Here is a 17,635-nt window from a genome sequence, read left to right on the forward strand (position 1 = left end):
CATTAAAGACAATGTCAATGTCATATTTGATCAAGGAAATTTTGAATCAGGGTCTCTCATTAATGGTTATGAAAGAGATTATAGTATTTACATTTTTTTTTATCAAACCAGGGCAAAACAATAGCTGTTGTTATTATTTGACAATGGACAAATATTTCTACTTGGTTCTTTGGTCTTTGATATGCACTAGTAGTACCCATCCTGGGCTGTGGGAGGAAGGATCAGATCTGGCCCAAGGGGATCCTGAATCCTGAATAGAGTAGGAGGACAGCTGGCCACCCAGGGGTGAGGGAGCCAGCTCCACCCTCTCCAGCTAGTCATGACAAGTGCACCTTCAGGCAGCAAGAAAAGCTCAACCAGGTTTTATGCAGGGCCAGCAAACACCAATCACCCACCCCAAGCTCCATCTCAGCAGGCCATCTCTTCCTTGCAAGGAGAACATGGATGTGATGGCTGTCAGCTTCTGGCTGCAGGGTGGCCACATTCTATATTCTGTGATTCTGCAGCTAAAGGAAAGGAATAAAAGGGAGCCAGGCTCTGAGTCCTGATATCCGTTCCTCTCCTCCCTCAAAAGACAGTGGTCCTCACATGCAATGTGCTGAGCAGGGCCGCCATTTCTTCATTGACAGCACAGTGTATGGTACGAGAGTCATGGGGAGAGGAGCTGTCCTATTGCAAATGCAGTTCTCAGACCCCTAAGACCAAGTAATTTAACTCAGTAACTGGAGGAGGGTCCTGGAAACCTGCATCTTTATACTACAAGCAAATGATTCAAACACGAGTAGTCCCAAAACACTTTTATGGAGTTGCTGGGAAGATGAAACGGGCTATTTTGTGAAAGCTCTTAGCCAACACTCAGCAGGCACAAAGAGGTCATTATGGATTGTACGAAGGAGATTATTACATTATTATTATTATTTCTATTATTATGCATTCTTTTTTGTTATTTTCTAGTTATTGTTTAACCACAAAGTTCTTGTTACCTCATCTTTAAACAAGTCAACAAAGAATTGCCCCATGTAAAATATGAAAAAAACAGAGGTTTTTAAAAACCTTTTACATTTTCATCTTCTTTTCAAGATAAATGGACTGAATTCTAAGTGAAATCTACTTTTCCAATTGCACTTTAGAAGAAATCTAAGCATTTTTAGCTTACTCTGTATTTTCTCATGCTCAACTCTATATAACTGCAGTATCTACTGCCATCAGAGGAAATTGCTTAGGAAGTAGATAGTTAAAGAGACCAGAAGTAGGTCCATAGAATATGTCAGAAACAGTAGTACTTAGTGTAGGTCAATGGTGTCCTGAAAGTTAAAGACACAGTCAATAGAGTACTGTTTGATGTGTAGGTCTGAGAATAAAATAAATTCAGTGCATCAGGACAAGCATTTTCAAAAAGTGAAATAGAACAGGATAAAAATATCAAAGTTGATCATATTCATAAGGTAAATCACTATTTTGTGAAACTTTAATATCTGTGTACATAGTTACACATACATATATATATCTGCCTGTATGGATGTATGTGTAAATATAAATGAAATATATGATGCCATACCAGAAATATCAACTTTTATCTTTAAACTAGAGGCCCGTTGCATGAAGAGATTCGTGCAATAGGCCTTCCTTCCCCTGGCTGCCGGCACCAGTTTTCCTCCAGCACCCGGGACCCAGGCCTTCGCTCTGCGCTGCCTTCAGTCTTCACTCCGGGGTGGAGCACTGCTCCTGTAGCTCCCACCACCCCCCGACCTCCCCCTCATAGCAGGCTTCCCACCCTGCCCGGCAACTCTGTGCCTGCATTCATGCTGCCCAGAGGCCCGGAGGGGCTGGGGGGTGGAGCCGCCGTCATCTTAATTTGCATACTCACTCCTGATTGGCTGGTGGGCGTAGCAAAGTGACAGTCATTTTGCATGTTTCTCTTTTATTAGTGTAGATTTATCCATGCCATATACATGACTACCCTATTTCTGATAACACATAAGCCTATGAGTTGAGAAAAATGAGGAAAGTATCATTTTGGCTTAAAAGAAGAAATTGAAGTCATTGCATTTGGTGAATGTCCACAAATAGCTATTCTTTCATTTTCTTCATTTCTTTTTTCTTTAAGACAGAATATTATGATGCATATGCGGTAAAGGGAGATGAGGGAACTCCAGGCCCTCCGGGCCCCAAAGGAGCTCGTGGCCCACAGGGTGAGAATAAATTTCTTCCTGAAGCATTTGTTGACCATTATCATCTTTCAAGGTAACACAACATATGCTTATAGACCTAGAATTTGCAGGGGGAGAAGGGAAGTCTCCTCATTTTCATGGATGGTGGTATTTTTTGGTGTCTCCTAATTTCCATACAAAACTTGAAAATTTTATGTGAAACTTTTGAATGAAAATACCAAAAAGTCATTAAATTAACTTCATGCAGGAAATCACGAAGTTCAAGTCTGGCAAGCAGACACTCACATGGTCCGAGGGCAGGACCAGGGAGTGTAAGAAATCTGTAATCTCAGCGGGATTACAGATATAAAAATGGAGACCTGAATGGCTGGAATTTGAGCAAATCCACACCAACAGTGGCAAGGGGTGACTGAAGCCTTGGTTTCCTGACGCCTGGCACCATGAATTAAAGACACACTTACTTATCTTCTGCCCCCTTTGATGGATTGGAAAGGTCTCAGCCGCGAGCTCTCTCGTCTCTGGCTGTGCCTTAGAACCCCTGGGACTTCTTCACTGATGCCCACATCAGGGTCCCCCTGTGATTCTGATTTGTCAGGAGGAAGGCTCTGGACATGAGCAGATTGTGAAAGCGCCTCAGACTATTCTAACGTGCAGCAGGATTGAGAACACGAATCTAGGCAAATTATTGGTTTAAATAAGATTTCAAAGGAGATGTGTGCTTAAACGAAAAATTCCCAGTGTATTTAAATGAATGGACAGATACATTTAGATACAGATTTTTTAAAGGCAATATTAGAGCTAGAAGCAATCTGAGGTGGGACACCAGCCCAAACTACAGATCCTTAACAATTCCAGCTGTTTGCTTTCCTTGTCTCGGAACCATCCCAGCAAAGTACACACAGAGTAGGCTCTTAGTGAGTTTCTGCTGAATTATTTGAAAATGATATCTGAGATTAGTTTCTTCTCTGCAGTTTGTCTAAATAAGTAAAGTTTTCTAATATTTATCTATATGAGAATGGATAAAAAGTATGGAAATTATTTATTATTAATTATTATTATATTATAACCCAAGATTGCAAAAATGGGGCGACAAAGGTATTTATTTCTTCGTAAGCAATTCATTGCTGTTCTGTATTCATAGGTCCCAGTGGCCCCCCCGGAGATCCTGGAAGGCCTGGTAGGTACATATTTCTCGGGGTATCAACAGAAATGCTATTAAAAAGTAAAATGCACTGCTCTAGTAAGTTTGCATTATTTACAGGAGGCAAATCTTTCATTAATTGGTATAAAAGTGTTTGCAAATTCTTACTTGTGAAAAGGAAGTGGAAAATTACACAGAGTGTTGTAGAAATGCTCTTTTTCACTTCTCAGTGGTTTGAACTAAGTGTAAGACAGCAAGCTGGGAATATGAGAAGAAGCCTTGAAACTCGGAGGAGGCACAGAGAGAGAAAAACTAGTTTGATGGCGATTAGCTTGGTTAAAAATCAGTTTTCAAGTTGCATAAGAATTCATAGGTTATACTTTTTTATGTGACATTTTAAATTTTACAATATATTGTTTATAGAAACAGACAATTGCGTAAAGTAGTAGCATCCATCAGTCATTAGCGTGGTTGCTTCTTGAGAAAGGCAGGAGAAATAGAATCAAAGATGGTTCCACAGAGGCCGCAGTTATAACTGTAATGATGTAATGTGTCATTTTGTAAAGGAAGAGAAACTAAGAAAAAAATAGCAAACATTTGATAAGCCTTGCCATCCATTATATTTTTCTTTATACCATGTACATTTAAACTAGTTCCTAATTTGGAAAATGAATTGTAATTAAGCAGATTGCAGAAGTATGTATATATTATCATCCTATTGGAAAAATGGGTGAATGGATAAATAGTACGTGTACTTGCATGTGCATAAAAACATATACATCAAACTATAAACTGTGAGTGTCTCTTGAAGTTATAGTGGGACAAAAGGATATTTCAGAGGTCTGGCCAAAGGTTACAGAAGCCTTCTTTCTACATGCCTGGCCCCTAAGCAATGAATAGATAGGCTCCTTCAAGAAGCCAGTGAGTGAAAATTATAAAGCTCTAAAACAGTGTCAGTCAGAGGCATTTACCTTTATGCTCAAATCCTTCGGCTCAATAATCAGAAATAATCAGATTTTTCTCAGCCCCTTGGTGATGAGGTCTCTCTGCTTAACAATTAAACTGTTTTTGAGGCAGAGATTCAAGACTTCCCCCCTCCTCACATCCTCATCATCTTAGGAGAGATAGATGAAATGCATTTTGTACCACCGGGCCTGGCATCTCTCCCAGGAGGTGCCTCCTCCCCCAGCACGTCCTTCCATATCTAAGACAATTGGCAGGAATGAAGTCCAATTACAACTTTATTTCTTCTTTGGGACACTACAAAGTAGGCATCTCATAGTCTCTAATTTAAAAGTCTACAAAATAGCATAGATTGAAGAATTCTCATGAAGTCCTTTTAAGTAAAAGGGCTACTGTGCATCCCAAACTCTGTCTCATAAACAGCATAAATTAGCTTGTGGGTATGGAGAGTTCTGAGCTCTGCTGTACTGTGATCATTTAACGAGGTCACATGAAAAAAGAAAGATACTCTTAATTTTATATGCTCAATATACCTTTCAGTGGTGCAATTGTTATAAATCAGAATACATCACATTTTTCAATTGAAAATAATCATATGTTAATCAGGGAAAAATTAAAATATAATAAAATGATTCTTTTCCTCCAAGGGTCATCAAAGCCTGGCCTCAGAGGAGCCCCTGGACCACCAGGCATGAAAGGAAGTAAAGGGGAGCGAGGACCCCCAGGAAAGAATGCAGTGGGGTCTCCCGGGGCCTCGGGTTGTCCTGGTTCACCAGGCCCTCCAGGGCTGCCGGGACCTCCGGGACCACCAGGTAAAGATGCCTAATGGGTCCGTTTTGTGTACATTGCCCAGTGACAGGTGTGTGCGAATCAGAGGCAGAGGGCCTCACTTAGAACTTGGCCGTCAGCCTGCGTGGATCTTAGCAGTTAGCTTTCCACTGGTTTCATTTTATCAGCTCTCAGGTGGCATGACTACTCTGCAAGTGCAGCAAAGCTTTACCCGGAGTTCCCACAGATGGCAGAGTGAGAGACAGGGACACCAGTTATGGGGCAGGGAAGGAGTGATGATTATCAAGTTGGCCTAGGCCAAGGGCAACTGCTTGTTCAGTCCCTGGAGACTGTCTTCCAAGAAGCTGTGTAACTTTGTCTCAGGATAACCTGTCCCAGGGGAGAAAGAGGCAAGAATTTATCCACCAGCTTCTGCTTCTCCTGAGTCAAAGACATGCTCCCACAGTGCCGGCCTACTCACCCCTCACGCCTCCAGGCTGTGTTTGCCTGGCTCTCAGGGCATCCCATGCTTTGGCATCAGCAGGGAAGCCCCAGAGCAAGAGGCTGTAGGTGTGCAGTATGGGCTCAAGACAAGATGCTGCCAGGTGGAGTGGGTCAGGGACCACAGAGCTGCGGTCCTCAGGATTTGAAGTGGTACCTGGTTCAGGTTCAGGTGTCCTTTCCTCTCCATCTCTCTGAATAGCCACTCGGCATCTGTATTGGCTGATAGGTACATAGAACCTATGAAAAAATATAGGTCACTCTTTGTATTTTAAATACCCTTCCTGGCAGGTGCCTGGCAGGTGCCTGGCAGGTCTTATGATTTATCCTCAACTCTTGTAATAGCCTTAAGAATTTTCTGTGTCAGGGACTATTTGAAAGGAAAGAGACAGTTTTTATAGACAATATGATTACAAATGTAGAAAATCCAAAAGAATAATCTTGAAGACTTTTAGCATTACTAAGACAGTTCAGTTAAGAGTCTGGTTATGTGAGCAATATTTAAAAAAATAAAATAAAAGCATTTCTTTAGGCCAATGACAATTTAAGAAATTATCCCATTAATAAAGGATATAATGTCCAAGAATAAATCTGTCAAGTTACGGTATAGACCAATATGGAAAACAAAGCAAAACTAAACTAAACTAAAACCCTACTACAGATTTTAACAATTCCTAGTCCTCCGCGTCTTTCTCAAGATGTGGTCCGTGTCCTTATTTATTGATGGCAAGCCTGATGTGCACAGTTCTTGTACCGAATGGATGCTGAAGTCTCTATCTGGCCCCCGTACCACTCCCTCTCCCCTTGGAGACTGCCCTGGCTTGCTATCTTCTCTTGCTAAGCGACATCCGTCGGTCCGCCCAGTTGCAGCTTCAAATTCAAGTCCTGCAGACAGTTTTCATTGAGCCCGCACCCTAAACACTCATGCTTAGCCCGGTTGTAGAATGTTTCACATTGCCCTGTCTTGGTCAGTTTCCTCTAAAAGAATCAAAGCTCCTTGAGGTCAAGGACTGTGTCTTCTCTGCGGTTTTAAGCCCCATCATTTGCTTACAGGGGGATGGAACATGGTAGATATTCAACTACTTGTTGAATTAAGTATGAAATGAGTATGACCATGTGTTAAGTACATATAAATGTATCAATGTGTAAGTATACATATAAGTCTACATTAAGTATAAAACTGCCATCTGATTTTACTGTTTAAAGATAACTACCCAGTCACCTTGAAGACACAGAAAACTGGATCACAAGAAGGGCATTCTTTTCACAGTCAAGCAGACCTAATATAACGCACACCAAGTTCCACCCAAATTAAGTGTTTCCAGTGTTACCTGGTTGCAATGAAATTTGGGGCAGCTATAGGTACTGTTTTTAAATATTTAGTTTCATCAGCATGGCCTTCAACCTGTATTTGAAATGGCAAGACCAAAAACTAGGTTATAGAACACCATAGTTTAAGAGAAGTCGCTATTCATGGTAACACTATAATAGCAGATAATATGTGAGAGACTGGGAAGAGCTTTCTTGGAGAGCTGCTTTAAGAATGAGAAACTCAGTCGGTGTGAACAAGCAGTGAGGAGGAAACAGGCGACATTCTGAGTCAGAATTTTTTCCCCTCGGTACATATTAAGCATCTACAATATATCAAGGAGGTACATTTCGTGTATTCAACATGCACAGAAGCACGAGATTTGACCCTTTGCCTAAAAATGCTAAAGGGATAGTCTTGGAGTAATTGGAAATAGTATCATAAGGTAAATGGGTTGCTTGTGTAATGAGAAACACCATATAAATATCACATGTGGGTGATGTGAAAGGAAAGGCCGGTCAACACGCTTCAGCCTTTCAGTTGCATCTAACCTTCGAAGGACTCAGCTTCCAAAACAAATGGGGAAATGCATATACAATAATACATATTACTAAAACGCTTGCTAGTTGAAAAAGAGAACACTTAAAGAAATGTCTTAAAAACCAGTGTCTTTTTGTAGGTGACATCGTCTATCGCAAAGGTCCCCCTGGACAAGGTGGGCATCCAGGCCATGTGGGGCCTCCAGGAATCCCAGGTGTCGATGGGCGCAAAGGTTGGTTCAATCAATGGGGTTGTTCTAGTACCATTCTCATCACCATCATTATCACTGTTCTTTTCTCCCTGAGGCAACAATGATCCCAAACAGCAGGCAGTCAGAGATGGCTTCTTTTCCAAAGGAATTTGCTAAAAGTATCCCTTTATCTGTAAAGCAGCCATTTATTTAGCAACCATGCAATAAATCATTGGCTGTTCCTAGAATGTGAGTTTTATCCTGCACTGAAGGAGAGAAACATGGACATCATAGCTATTTTACACTAAACGGGAGTTTCTGTCGAAGAGCACCTACACGCTCAGAGGGATAAAGTGAAAGAATGAGACAGAGGGCCGAAAACCAGGACTACAGGCTTTATTAGAGGAGAAGGACCCTGCCAGGCTGTCTTACAAGGGGAGAACAGCAACATGTGCAGAGGTGAACACGCCTTTTGAGGGGGGGAATGGGAAGGGATGGGGCTTAGGGTACTCAGCACGTGCTGATGGGTGGTTTCATATAAGGCACATGATTAGGCACTTAGGTACTTAGGAATCAAGAGCTTAGGGTATTTGGAAGGTACTGATTGGTGGTTCAATGTATAGTCCATATAAGGTGCCTGGTTAGGTGCTCAGGAATGTCCAGGCCACAGGTGCAGGTTACGTCATGCTCCGTCCATCAGTTGAGGGAAGGGAGGATCTATCATAAAGTAAGCAGATATAATAGATGAAAAGTTTTTTATTAATGTGTGAAATGTCCTACATGATTTGCACTACATGGAAGAATGTCCAATGTAAGAAAGAACTGTGCAGTTGGAAACTCCCTGTCCTCTCTGCGGACGTGTTGTGGGTGTATGAGTAACCGAGCACACTCTCTTTGCAGGGGAGCCAGGCCTCGTGTGCACAGACTGTCCTTGTGTCCCAGGGCCTCCGGGTCTCCCAGGACTGCCGGGATTTGATGGCGTAAAAGGAACCCCAGGTACAGACGATTTGCAGACAAGTGTTTTTGCAAGTACAAAGGGTCAACTCACTGGATGATGTTTTCCTTGGCTTCCCTACAGCTCAAAGAATATCCTACATAATAAAAGGGTAATATGTAAATTACCATCACTCCGCTACGCCCATGATTGGGCCAGCGGGAGGCGCAGGGGGCGGGACTCGGGATGGCCAGGGTGGCCGATTGGGCCGGCGGGATGCTGAGCTCGCGTCGCCAGCGGCCGCGAGAGCTCAGCGTCTGCGCCATGGCTGTGCTGCGGCACAGAAGGGGCCTCTGGGGCAGCCAGCCGGGCATCTGGTGTCCCCGGCTGACGAGGTGGCGTGGGTGGGCAGGCGGCGCGGCTCCCGGGGGAGGAGTCTGGCGGTGGTCGGGCCGCAGGAGCACACGGCGGCGTCCGCAGAGGACGCGGGTTTCCGCGCAGCCTGGGCCGGCCGAGGGAGGGCTCGTGAGGGAGCTGGAAGGCAGAGGAGGCGGTGGCCGCCCCAGCCTTCCTGGGCAGGAGGCGAAGGCAAGACCTTGGCCCAGGCTCCGGCCACCAGAGGACCACGCCCCCGCCCCGCCGCACCCTAGGGCCCCAGGGACTTCGGAGCTGCCGGCCACACCGGGTCCCGACCAGCGGACAGACAGCCAGCTCCCCCGCGATCGAAAGCGGGGAGCTGTGTGTCCGCTCCAGCACCAGCAGACCCCCTGCCATCAAAAGCGGGGAGCAGGCTGCTAGCAGTGTCCGCGGAGCATGCTAGGCTTTGCAGGGCAGTGGATATGGCCTGGATGGCAGGTTAGGCCTAGGGGACCCTACACGTGCATGATTTAATCATGCACTGGGCCTCTAGTACTGTATATAAGCAGTAAAACCATTGGGATTACTGTAAAAAAATATATCGTGGCAAAGGACTTGCAAAAAATAAATCTGAACAAATATTTGTTAATAAACTGGCCTGAAATGCATTCAACAGATCTTCTAAAGAAATCATCTCTACAGAGATGCTTAAATACCTATAGGAAGTTAAAATTGTACAGCAAAATGCAATTTGACAACAGATATCCAAAGTCTTAGAAAAGTTTGTACCCATTGGTCCTGCAGTTGAACTTTTAGGAATCTATTGTAAAGAATATAATTGGATAAATTTGGAGGATTAAATATCCAAAGGTATTTATAGGAGCATTGTTTACAACAGTTAAATTTGAAAAAACAATCTAAATGTCTCAAAACAGCACTTAGCTGAATAAATTATGGTTCACCCACACAGTAGGCTATTGTGTACCCATTTAAAGTGAAGCTATAAATGTATATATTTGTCAATGTATATGTATTAATGGATATAAAATTTTCGACTAATATACATGAAAATTTTAGCAAATACTGTCTTTTGATGGTAGATTTATGGGTGATTTTCATTATCTTACTTCTGTTCTTCTTTTTTTTTTTTACATTGAGCATGTATTACTTTTATCATCATAAAAATGTATCCCTTTAAAATTATAAAGACAAGAATCTTAGGAAGTTAAAATTTTTGAGCTCTTGTTTTTTTTTTTACATTTTCTGTTATCCTAGTGATGTACTACCATTCTCTTCTTGCACTGTATGTTTTAAAATAGAAATTGTCTTTCTTTGCTCAGAAGAAAACACCCTACTTTTTTTTTCACACACTGCCTTACTCTTAGAATTGGTGTTCAATGAATATTTACCAATTCACTGCTTTTCAGGAGGACGAGGGGCAGCTGGCATTAAAGGAAGCCCAGGGTCCCCAGGAAGTGTGGGTCATCCAGGATACCCAGTAAGATTTCATGGTTATAAAGCTTTAATTTCAATTTGGAGAATGGAATACTCTGGCTGGAAATATGGTTGCACCACACAGGCTATTGGTTTAGTGCCTGGCAAAGGGCAGGCAGTTAACAGTTACGTGTTGAATGAATGAATGAATGAATGAATGAACAAACGAATGATGTGTGAATGAAATAATGAATTTATAATCATTTAAAATGGTATCAGAGACAGAAAGCAGATCCGTGGTTGCCCAGGACTGAGGTTGGGAACAGGACTTGATTGCAAATAGGTTTAAGGGAATTTGGGGGAGTGATAAAAATGTTTTGAAACTGGACTGTGGTGTTTGTAGTATAGATATATACATTTATTTTAAAAATCATTGAATTGTGTTCTTACAAAGGATATATTTTATATGTAAATGATACCTCAATAAAGCTGTTTAAAATTTAAATTTTGATTATAATAGCAAATCAGAAAGTTACATGTGGATAAATATATAAAATTATCCAGAGATGCATGTTAAAATTTACCAATATTCTATCAGAATCTGAATTGTGATGATTATTGTATCATATTGAGGTATATTATTGTGTGTGTTGCATTGAATTGTATTGTCTAGCTACCAAAAAAGAAAAAAAGCTTAAAATTATATTTGTGGGCCAAAGAAGTGTCTAAAAAAATACACGTTTCATTAAAATTGACATTTTCTATTAAGATTGACACAAAAACAACTCTACCCAAAAGCAAATGCAGACTCATGTCTCTCCCACCCTAGGGATTCCCGGGTGCTCAGGGTGATCCAGGACTTAAAGGAGAGAAAGGCGAAGCAGCTCAGCCAGAGGGAGAAGTGGGTAGTCCAGGAGACCCAGGGCCCAGGGGGCCGCCTGGAAGAGGGGGCTTGGATGGAATTCCTGGAACCCCTGGAGTGAAAGGATTACCAGGACCTAAAGGCAAACCGGTTGGTATCAACTTTTTTTTTATGACAATGTATTTTATTTATTGATTTTTAATTTCTTTATTGATTAAGGTGTTACATATGGTATCAACTTCTTTAAAACATACAATTTTCTTTTCAATATTACAACCTAGAAAATATTTTAAAAGACATTTTATAAGAAAACATTAATACAGATGGAGTATCACCTTTGTGGAAATACCTGATGAAAACCAAACAAATAAAGATTTTAAGCTGCACTGATTTGATTTTAGAAAAGTACCATTAACATGAATGTCATTTCCATTTGAACTGTTGACCAATGTGAGGTAGGTTTGAGGGGCTATTATCACATGGGTGGCACCCCATTGTCGGACATCTCAAGTGGGAGTCAGAGTTCCCAGTTGATGAAACGTGACTGAATTCCAAAGGGCACAAAACCGCAGAAACCATAGGGCACCCTTATGTTAGTGATAATTTCCTTCAAATGCCAACTTCTCTTTAATTCAATACTTTCTCCCTAAGTGGCATTCATATTCATGGTAATATTAATCTATGTAAGGAAATACTGGAATGAAGCACTATCCAAACATATTCCTATTGTCACAGGCACTCAGTGGTGAGAAGGGGGACCCGGGTCCTCCAGGGGATCCTGGCATCCCTGGGTCCCCAGGACCCGCAGGACCAGCTGGACCACCAGGCTATGGACCGCAGGGAGAGCCTGGTCCAAAGGGCGCCCAAGGAGTTCCTGGAGCCCCTGGACCACCTGGAGACGCCGGTTGGTTAGTTTTCTTTCCAGTCCTGTTTTCCTGTGGGTGGGTTGATGGTTCCTAGAGCTAGCGAAGCTCCCTTAAGATCAGTGGATATATAGAAACTTATTCCTAAGAAGTAGAATATGTAAACCCGTAGACACAGGGAAAGAATATATAGGACATATTAGAGAAAAATCTATTTTTTTCTGTTACTGAACAATTCAGCTAAATTTTCCTAGGATAGTTTATATCCATTACTGACATAAATATATGGAATTAATAGAGCCTAACAGATGAGTAGAAGTCAGAGTAAGCAAAGGGGTTGCAAAAACCCTATGAAATTGATCTTGAGATGCCTCTTCTAGGTCTCAAGGGTCCACTAATATGATTAAAAATTTGTTCTTTTTGACTCATAACCCAATAAATGACTTATAAATAAAACTTCAAAATATCTAAGACAAATGAAGAAAATTCGTCTAATAGTAGTTTCAAAGTCCCAGTAACTTTGGGATCCATGTGTACTGAATGAAGTTGCTGGATTCAGGATGGATCTGATCATCAATATTTATCTGTAGTGAAGAATGTGGCAAAAGATGAGAATTACATGTTACTGACAGTGTTTAATAAATAATGCTACCATAATCAATGTTTACTTCTAAAGTCACTGTAAAGGGTGAGACCAATGAACCATTGGTCTCCAAAATTTTTTGTAGCATCCCTCATTGGTAAAAAAATTTTGAGTGCACATCCCCATAGTATAAATATATAAATTGTATGTCAGCATTTTTGTCCACATATGTATGTAAAGCTTATTTCATACATATATATACATATATATACATATATATATGTATATATATATGTATATATATATATGTATGTGTGTATGTATATATATATATATATATATATATATATATATATATATATATATATAATGTATTTTTTTCTGTGCCTCACCTTTGAGGCTGCTATTCTAATCCAAGAATTGGCCAACCATGGCAGCTCACAGTCCAAATCCAGCTCACCGCTTATTCATGTGTCATCCAAAAGCTAAGAATTTTTTATATTTTTACATGATTTTGGGAAAATTTTTTGAATACTATTTTGTGACAGGTGAAAATTATATGAAATTCAAGTTTCAGTGTTCATAAACAAAGTGTAATTGGCACTCAGCTACACTCATTCATTGCATATTCTTCCTGGCTGTTCTCATGCTATGATAGCAGAGTTGAGTAGTTACAACAGAGACCATCTGAACCACAAAACTGAAACTATTTTCTATCTGGCCCTTGACTGAAAACGTTTCTCAGTCCTCTTGTAATCCATCTTCAAACCCTCTTCTATTCTTTCTAACTGTGAATCTTTAGTGAAAGACTCCAATGTTCTAAAATACATTATCATCAAATTTTCCCAACACATTACTTGTTTTTCCTATCTATATAATAAAAGCCTAAGCAACTGTTACAGCAGAACGACCAGAACGACCGGTTGCTAAGATGCACACTGGCCACCAGAGGGCAGACGCTCAATTCAGGAGCTGCCCCCTGGTAGTCAGTGCGCTCCCACAGGGGGAGTGCCACTCAGCCAGAAGTCGGGCTCATGGCTGGCGAGTGCAGCGGTGGTGGCAGGAGCCTCTCCTGCCTCTGCGGCAGCACTAAGGAGCAGTGAGCCAAGCAGTAATGAGCAGCGAGCAGGTGGGCAGTAAGGAGCAAGGGATCCCAGATTGTGAGGGGATGTCTGCCTGCCAGCTATCCCCCGAGAGGTCCTGAACTGCTAGAGGGCGCAGGCCAGGGTGAGGGACCACCCCCAACCCCGTGCACGAATTTCGTGCACCAGGCCGCTAGTAAATATATAAATATATGGACAGTACTAATCACTAATATGTTTTTAATATTGGCCACTGTGGTCAGAACATTATCTCAAACCTTTACTAGCTAGGCAGGCGTTATTTTCACAATGACACATGAGAAAGTTATTGGAGAGGTTTGGAAATATGTCCAAACTCACAGACCTTACAAAGAGCAAAGCCAAGATTTAAGCCCACATCAGCCCCACTTCATGGTTTGTGCAACATTTCATATGTCCTTCTTATGAAAACTAGTTGCCCAATAAATGAGCATCCTGCCAGTATTCGCCAATATTTAAGCAGAATTCATATTACCAATTATTTTCAGAATAGGCTCTCTTCCAATAGACCAGCATGTTGGGCTGTTAATTAAAACAAGGCACAGATAATAATAGATGCTTACAAATATTTATCAATTAAATTAAAAAGTTCCTATGGGCTAGTCATCGTTAAGCCAATTTTGCAGAGACTATTCTTCATATTCCTTAGAAAATGTCTGTAAGCCCTTTATTATTATATCATATATTTTTCCTCTGAACCAAGAAAAAGCTTCAATATGCACACTAATTTTATGATCATAAATCTTCTTAAGGTCCTAGGGGAGAGTTCAGTGTTTCAACACCAATCCCAGGGCTCCCAGGACCACCAGGGCCACCAGGCCGTGCTGGCCCCCGAGGTCCACCTGGTAAGTATCCTCTTTGCCAAGTCTGGTGCCTGGCATCAGATAGCACCCAGACTTTCCTGGGAAAACACTGTTCCAGTTTTAAGGAAAAATTATATTCATTGGCTCCCAAAGAGAGCACAGGCCAGTTTGTCAGATGACAAGGCAACAGACAGGGGACTTGCTCTTGTCCTTTGAAGTTACCCAGATTATTCCCATTGGTGCTTCTGATTCCCAAGGGGAGTTGAAATAGTTACTTAAGAGGAATTCGCAAGCAGAACAGTCTTCATGGATTTTGGTGGAGGAGCAAGGAATGGTTGCCAGCGATTACTATGGTTCCCACAGCTTCTTCATTGGAAAACTTAACTTCTTTGCCAATATGATCTAAAACTTAATTCTGCATGCATGGAGAGAGAATTATATAATTTAAGATACTTAGAAAAATTCTTTTAGGAGATAAATTATATTTTCAAAATTATTTGCAGTTCCTAATGATTAGTCCACTGGATAGGAATGGGGAGGAAGTCAGGGTTGTGGTAAATTCTTTTTTAATTTCCAAAAATGTCTGGGAGGACACAGAAACTTAGACATTTGGTTACAAGGCAAGATAAAGGAAAGTTGCTGATGTGGATGTATATGTGTTGTTAAGGCTTCCCGGGACAAACAGGAAAATGTGAGCCAGGTACTCCTGGGCCTGACGGGGATCCAGGAATCCCAGGAATTGGACTCCCTGGGCCTCCTGGACCTAAGGGTAAGTTAAAAAATTTTAAAACATAAGGTTCATTGTGGATATTTAGAAACTATAGATATGTATAGTGAATAACATAGGAAATATCCATACTATCCTTTAAAATGATGTCTTTCATCAGTCTTAAATGGGGAAAATATCTCACAATGATGAGAGGTAAAAAGGCAGAGTTCACATTGATTTATGCAGTCTCACCTCAATCATATTTTTTAAATGCATAAAAATTCACCAAAGTGATTCTTCTTGATAGTGGGATTATGAGGAATTCTTTCTTTACTTCTGAATAGATGCCTACACTTTTTCATTTATGCATTTCTTCACTTTATACATTTCTCTTATAATAAAAAAGAACTATTAAATCACACACACCTGATTTCTCTATTCACTCCAAAATAAACCACAGAAGTTATTTTTCTTTAGGAAAAAAAAGATGCTGTCTCTCATCAAAGGAAAAACTCTCCAAAGAAATGCAGAGGTTCCCCACTGACAAGTGCACGTGCACACACACACACACATACACACACACACACACGTCAAGTCTTATCCAGGGTGACATATGAGTAACCTCAGTCACTGGGCTGTTGCATACAATTTCAGATTTTATAATAATTTCATGTTTGTTTCAGTATTATTTAAAGTGTTTGTTGAAATAATAATCCTTTTTTTGGTGCTTTATCTCTTAAATTAATTTATCATCAGTGTTTACTATGCATCAGTTCTGCCCAAACATGGGAATATTGATCTCAATTTATGAGTATGTATTTGAAATGAAAAACCTAATCAGATTTTTCATGTGGTCCCAAGAATGTCTTTGACTGAAATTCCTTGCCAGTGATCTCTGAAGCAACCCAGCCTGGCCCATGTTTTTGCCTCGTCCTTCCTGGACCCTGCTTGAAGAAAATTGCATCCTGTCTGTATCCCCTCCAGAGTCACCTTCCTGAAAGGAGACTCCAAACTGGGCACCAGGACTAGCCTAAGAGCTCCTGGAAACTGGAGAGTCAAAATTTCCCATTTAAACCTAATGAAGCCCATAAACTGTCAATTAAAAGATTGGTCAAATTAGGGGCACAAAGGAACTCTCTGAAGGCAGCTTTGCTCCACCCAGGGTTTCCTCTTCTGAACCACAGAACAGAAAAAATGATGTGTGTGACTTCTTTCTCAATTCTCTCGTCATAAATGCAAAAGAGACAAGTTAACTCATAAAGTGGCTGCTGTAGGGCATTGGGAAGTGATTGTCTTGAGCAACCCATGGTGAGAAAGGATAGCTAGGTACTGGAAATGCTTTACGTCTTGATATGGCTTATATATACGTGTGTGTGTGTGTGTGTGTGTGTGTGTGTGTGTGTGTGTGTGTGTGTAAATATGTATTTGGCTATATACTGAATGTAAAATATGCTTATATATACTAGTGTGTGTGTGTGTGTGTGTGTGTGTGTGTGTCTGTCTGTGTGTATGTGTGTGTAAACATGTATTTTGGCTATATACTGAATGTAAAATATGCTTTTTAAAGAAAAGGTCAGCCCAATGGTCAACCGAGATCAGTGATTTAAAAAAAATACTGAATCAAAATTGTAGTGGTGCTAAACAACAAAAATGGAGAAGGTAATTTTAAAAATTGGGAACCAATGTAATCTGATTTGGAATTGAGTTTTTAAAAATTGCTAATTTAGCCATTGGCTTTTTCATCACTCAAACTTCCATAAAACATTTATAGCTACTTGCCTCATGAAATAAGGTAAAATAAAAGAGATACTGCCCAAAATCTTTTAATAAGACTAATCATACAACCTTTTTTTTTTTTTTTCCCTGTAGGAGACCGAGGTTTTCCAGGAACTAAAGGATCACCAGGTTGTCCTGGAGAAATGGGAAAGCCGGGGTTACCTGGAAATCCAGGCCTCCCAGGAGCCAAGGTCTTTGAGAATTAAAATTCAGACTGAAATGGGGAAAAGGAGGAGCAATTACAGTTAGCCAGTTAGGAAGTTCCTACCAGTCAGGATGCTCTGTGTAGAAATTATCAACATACTTGTAAATGATAAAGCAGATGATTTTTTTAAAATTTTTAAACTATTCCTCCCTTTTAGAAAGAAAAACAGAAAGTGTTAAGGAGACAGGTTTGCTTTTCTATTTCTTCCTTAACCTTCAGAAACATTCATATTTAAAATGGGAGAATTCTAGAAAGAAACATGGATAGCTATGAGAAAAACTCAAGCGTAGAGACATCTAGATTGTTTACAGAGAATCCCACAGTATTATGAAAAAGTAGGGGATCTAAAGAATTATTATGCATAAATTTATAGAAAAATCAGCAACTAGAGTTGAAAAGGGAGAG

The 17,635-nt window shown here is 40.7% G+C and overlaps 1 protein-coding gene across 2 annotated transcripts in view; it reads left to right on the forward strand.

The window, feature by feature from the left end:
• COL4A3 (collagen type IV alpha 3 chain) overlaps positions 1-17,635 on the forward strand; it is a 117,987-nt gene that overhangs the window by 67,017 nt on the left and 33,335 nt on the right. For both annotated transcript variants that reach the window (XM_079782109.1, XM_079782108.1), the window contains exons 19-29: positions 2,108-2,192; positions 3,313-3,348; positions 4,923-5,087; positions 7,533-7,625; positions 8,484-8,579; positions 10,302-10,372; positions 11,138-11,320; positions 11,906-12,074; positions 14,490-14,582; positions 15,208-15,309; positions 17,119-17,216. In XM_079782109.1, the coding sequence (XP_079638235.1) occupies positions 2,108-2,192; positions 3,313-3,348; positions 4,923-5,087; positions 7,533-7,625; positions 8,484-8,579; positions 10,302-10,372; positions 11,138-11,320; positions 11,906-12,074; positions 14,490-14,582; positions 15,208-15,309; positions 17,119-17,216 (1,191 nt within the window). The remainder of the gene's footprint in view (positions 1-2,107; positions 2,193-3,312; positions 3,349-4,922; positions 5,088-7,532; positions 7,626-8,483; positions 8,580-10,301; positions 10,373-11,137; positions 11,321-11,905; positions 12,075-14,489; positions 14,583-15,207; positions 15,310-17,118; positions 17,217-17,635) is intronic.

Source organism: Cnephaeus nilssonii (assembly GCF_951640355.1).
Source record: "Cnephaeus nilssonii genome assembly, chromosome: 10".
Classification (NCBI taxonomy): Eukaryota; Metazoa; Chordata; class Mammalia; order Chiroptera; family Vespertilionidae; genus Cnephaeus; species Cnephaeus nilssonii.